Here is a 2,775-nt window from a genome sequence, read left to right on the forward strand (position 1 = left end):
ATGTTTATGATGAAATGAATGCGGTTTACCGATTCTAAATATTGAAAAGCAGATTCATTCCAGATTCAGTTCACCTGTCCATAATGATGCAGTCCACCGGGAAGTTTATACTGCCGTAACTGGATTAAGCAAAGTTATAATCACGCTTATATACAGCAAACGTACACCGGATGTGCAGTTCGGTCAGTCGCGTGTGTTCAGAAAGAAGTGATGAGAATGCTTTTTCTCCTTCCGTCACTAACTTCTTAAGGCTGTTTTTCTTCCTCTTCCTTTGTTCTGAAAGCAAAAAAAGCAGTGATCAGAGAGTGACTAGATTGTAGGTTAAAGGGTCTTTATACATCTTGTACATCCATTTATTTTGCAGACACATAAAAACAATTATCTCATTAGATCTCTAAACAACTTAAGACACTGATGAGCAGTTGAACTCTGACCGTCATTAGTTACAGGTCAGATTGATTCAGATGTCTGAACCTTAAACAGTAATCTCTCATGAATAGACCTTTTCACCGAATCTGATCTCTTTGGGGTGTTGGGGGTCTTGCCATAACGTCATGTTTGGGTGATTTAGTCAGCGTGGCATTACTGTGTGTGTGTAGTTTATTGGTTGATATTTTATTAATGTTACGTAAATAGCACAACATCTGTTAACTCAGTGATCTATATTAAAAGGGATTTTAAAAACGGTCAGGCTATTAAAAGTGAAACGCGTTGTGAATATTCATATTTTTAATGTGACTCTCAATTCCAAGCCATCTTTTCTTGCATGGTTAAACAAGTCTACTCAAACTGATATCACACAAAGTTTTATTAATTCAGGAAACTGGCGAGTAATGCCAAATGGTATCAATGTTGTATAGCGCCTTGTCTAGAGAAAAACCATTGAAGTGAATCATGCGGAGAAGTGAATCATAGTTTAGCTCATAACAAAAATATTAAGAGCTTTCAGCTGATGAGGTTTTTTAAAAATCATCAGCTATTGTTAATTGATCACAGCTGGCAAAAGTTTGATTGCGAAATAAAAGAGTCTCAATGGCTCATGAAATGTGACCCAATTATTTTTCTAACAGCATATGAAATAGCAGATGAATGTCTAAATCGGAGTGTTTTTATTAAACCGTGGTGTTTAAAGGGTCTGTTCGGGATTAGCCCTTGTAATGATGATGAGGGTGTTGAAGTGTTTGGAGGAACTCAGGACATACGTGAACTACACAGGAAGACGTTCAGGTTGTCATGGGAATAGACCAGATGTTTTTAGCGCTTTGCGCACACACAGCAGACGCAGCAACTTGTGCAAAGTGTTGTGTAAAAATGCACAGAACGTGATGAATATGTTAGATTCATGTGGTTAAACTGAAGTTAAGGGTTTGGGTGAGTTTCAGAGCCTGGATGAAAAATCATGCTGATATATAAAAGACGCTGGGTTGTTTTAAGTCAAAAATACACTTAATATTTATTCGACCCATGTTTCAAACGTTTTGAGCGTTTTGGGCAAAAACAACCCAGGATAGATTATTGTAGAGCCCATTGGCTCCTTTTTGACCCAACAATAGGATAAAATCAGTGTCTTTTCTGTCAAATGTCAAAACCTTTATATAAACACCTTTTCACTCTCAAATGATCGTAATATGATGACTAGCAAGGTCTGAATTGCATACATAAATGACAATGCATCAACCCTTGACCTGTCACAAAATAACAGCAGCAGTTGCATCACTTATCACTGAAGAGAAACTAAATATGTATTTTTAATGTTTTCAATGCAGTATTTCATAAATACGTTATTCAAGTCTTGGTCAACTCACCAGTCGTCTCTGGTTACTGAGGCAGAAGGTGCAGATTTGTCTGGGCTGAGAGTTCTCGGAGTCTGGGCTGGGTGTTGTGTTTTTCTGGAGGTTGTGATGGTGATGAAACAAAGCTGCAGAGCTCCTGAGACAGGGCTGGCCGTCTACACACTCGTCTCCGCACTCGTCTCCGACCAGCAGAACGTTCCCAAGGTGAGAGATGTAGCTGGACGCCAACCGCAGCGTCTCGATCTTGGACAGTTTCCTGTCAGCGGGTTCGGTTGGTATCAGCGTCCTCAAAGCGGTGAAGGCTGTATTAACGCTGTTGGTGCGATCTCGTTCCCGGGCGTTCGCAGTGTTCCGCGGCCGTACTTCGGTAACGGGGGAACGGATCTCAGTGGTAAGTGCCACCGATCTGCAGCCGTACCTTTTGCTGCGAGCGCCTAGCTTGAAGGTGCTGTAGCCGTGAGATGCCATGCTGAAGGTTTTGTCGTCGGACCCAGAGCCTTCGCTACCGTTTTCATCATCCTCAGAGAGCATCCTGATCTCAGAGCACAGAAAGTGACCTGGGGTTGGTCGCACCATTGCAAAGGACATCCTTGCCTTCTTCAGCACCTTACGTCCCCTCGGCTCTTCGTCCTCAAGCACAGGAATCCAAATTTTTTCATCAAGTCGATACAAACTAAAGAATAACTGGATGTTCTAACCTTTATAAGCACGTGGACGCACTTTTGTCTAATTTCTGAGTCTACATACAAAGTGACAAGCTCCTCCTGTACTCATACAGCCAACACAGTCCTTCAGGAATCCAGCTACGGTCTCAGCCAATCCTGCAATGCTTGACTAAGTCACTTTTGACTCACTCATTCACAAAAAACAGTCTTCTGTCATCTGTTATTTAGGGTAATAGCGCTCCCCGCATGTGTGTGTGTGTGTGGGAGTGAACGAGTGTGTGAGCTCCAGATCTCTCACACGTGTGATTTTAGCCGAG

At 41.9% G+C, this 2,775-nt stretch overlaps 1 protein-coding gene across 1 annotated transcript; it reads right to left on the reverse strand.

Annotated features, from left to right (window-relative positions):
* Positions 1 to 237: 237 nt before the first annotated feature.
* Positions 238 to 2,381, reverse strand: scxb (scleraxis bHLH transcription factor b). Its single transcript, XM_056763038.1, has 2 exons — positions 1,806 to 2,381; positions 238 to 276 (listed from the first exon to the last, which is right to left on the reverse strand). The coding sequence occupies exons 1-2, from the start codon at positions 2,379 to 2,381 to the stop codon at positions 238 to 240; spliced, it is 615 nt and encodes a 204-aa protein (XP_056619016.1).
* Positions 2,382 to 2,775: the final 394 nt, after the last annotated feature.

Source organism: Triplophysa dalaica, chromosome 12 (assembly GCF_015846415.1).
Source record: "Triplophysa dalaica isolate WHDGS20190420 chromosome 12, ASM1584641v1, whole genome shotgun sequence".
Taxonomy (NCBI): Eukaryota; Metazoa; Chordata; class Actinopteri; order Cypriniformes; family Nemacheilidae; genus Triplophysa; species Triplophysa dalaica.

Coding starts and splice junctions, on each gene's coding strand:
- scxb (XM_056763038.1), bottom strand. CDS start 2,381: ATGTCCTTTGCAATGGTGCGACCAACCCCAGGTCACTTTCTGTGCTCT. Junction 277..1,805: donor TCAGTAACCAGAGACGACTG/GTGAGTTGACCA, acceptor TTTTGCTTTCAG/AACAAAGGAAGAGGAAGAAA.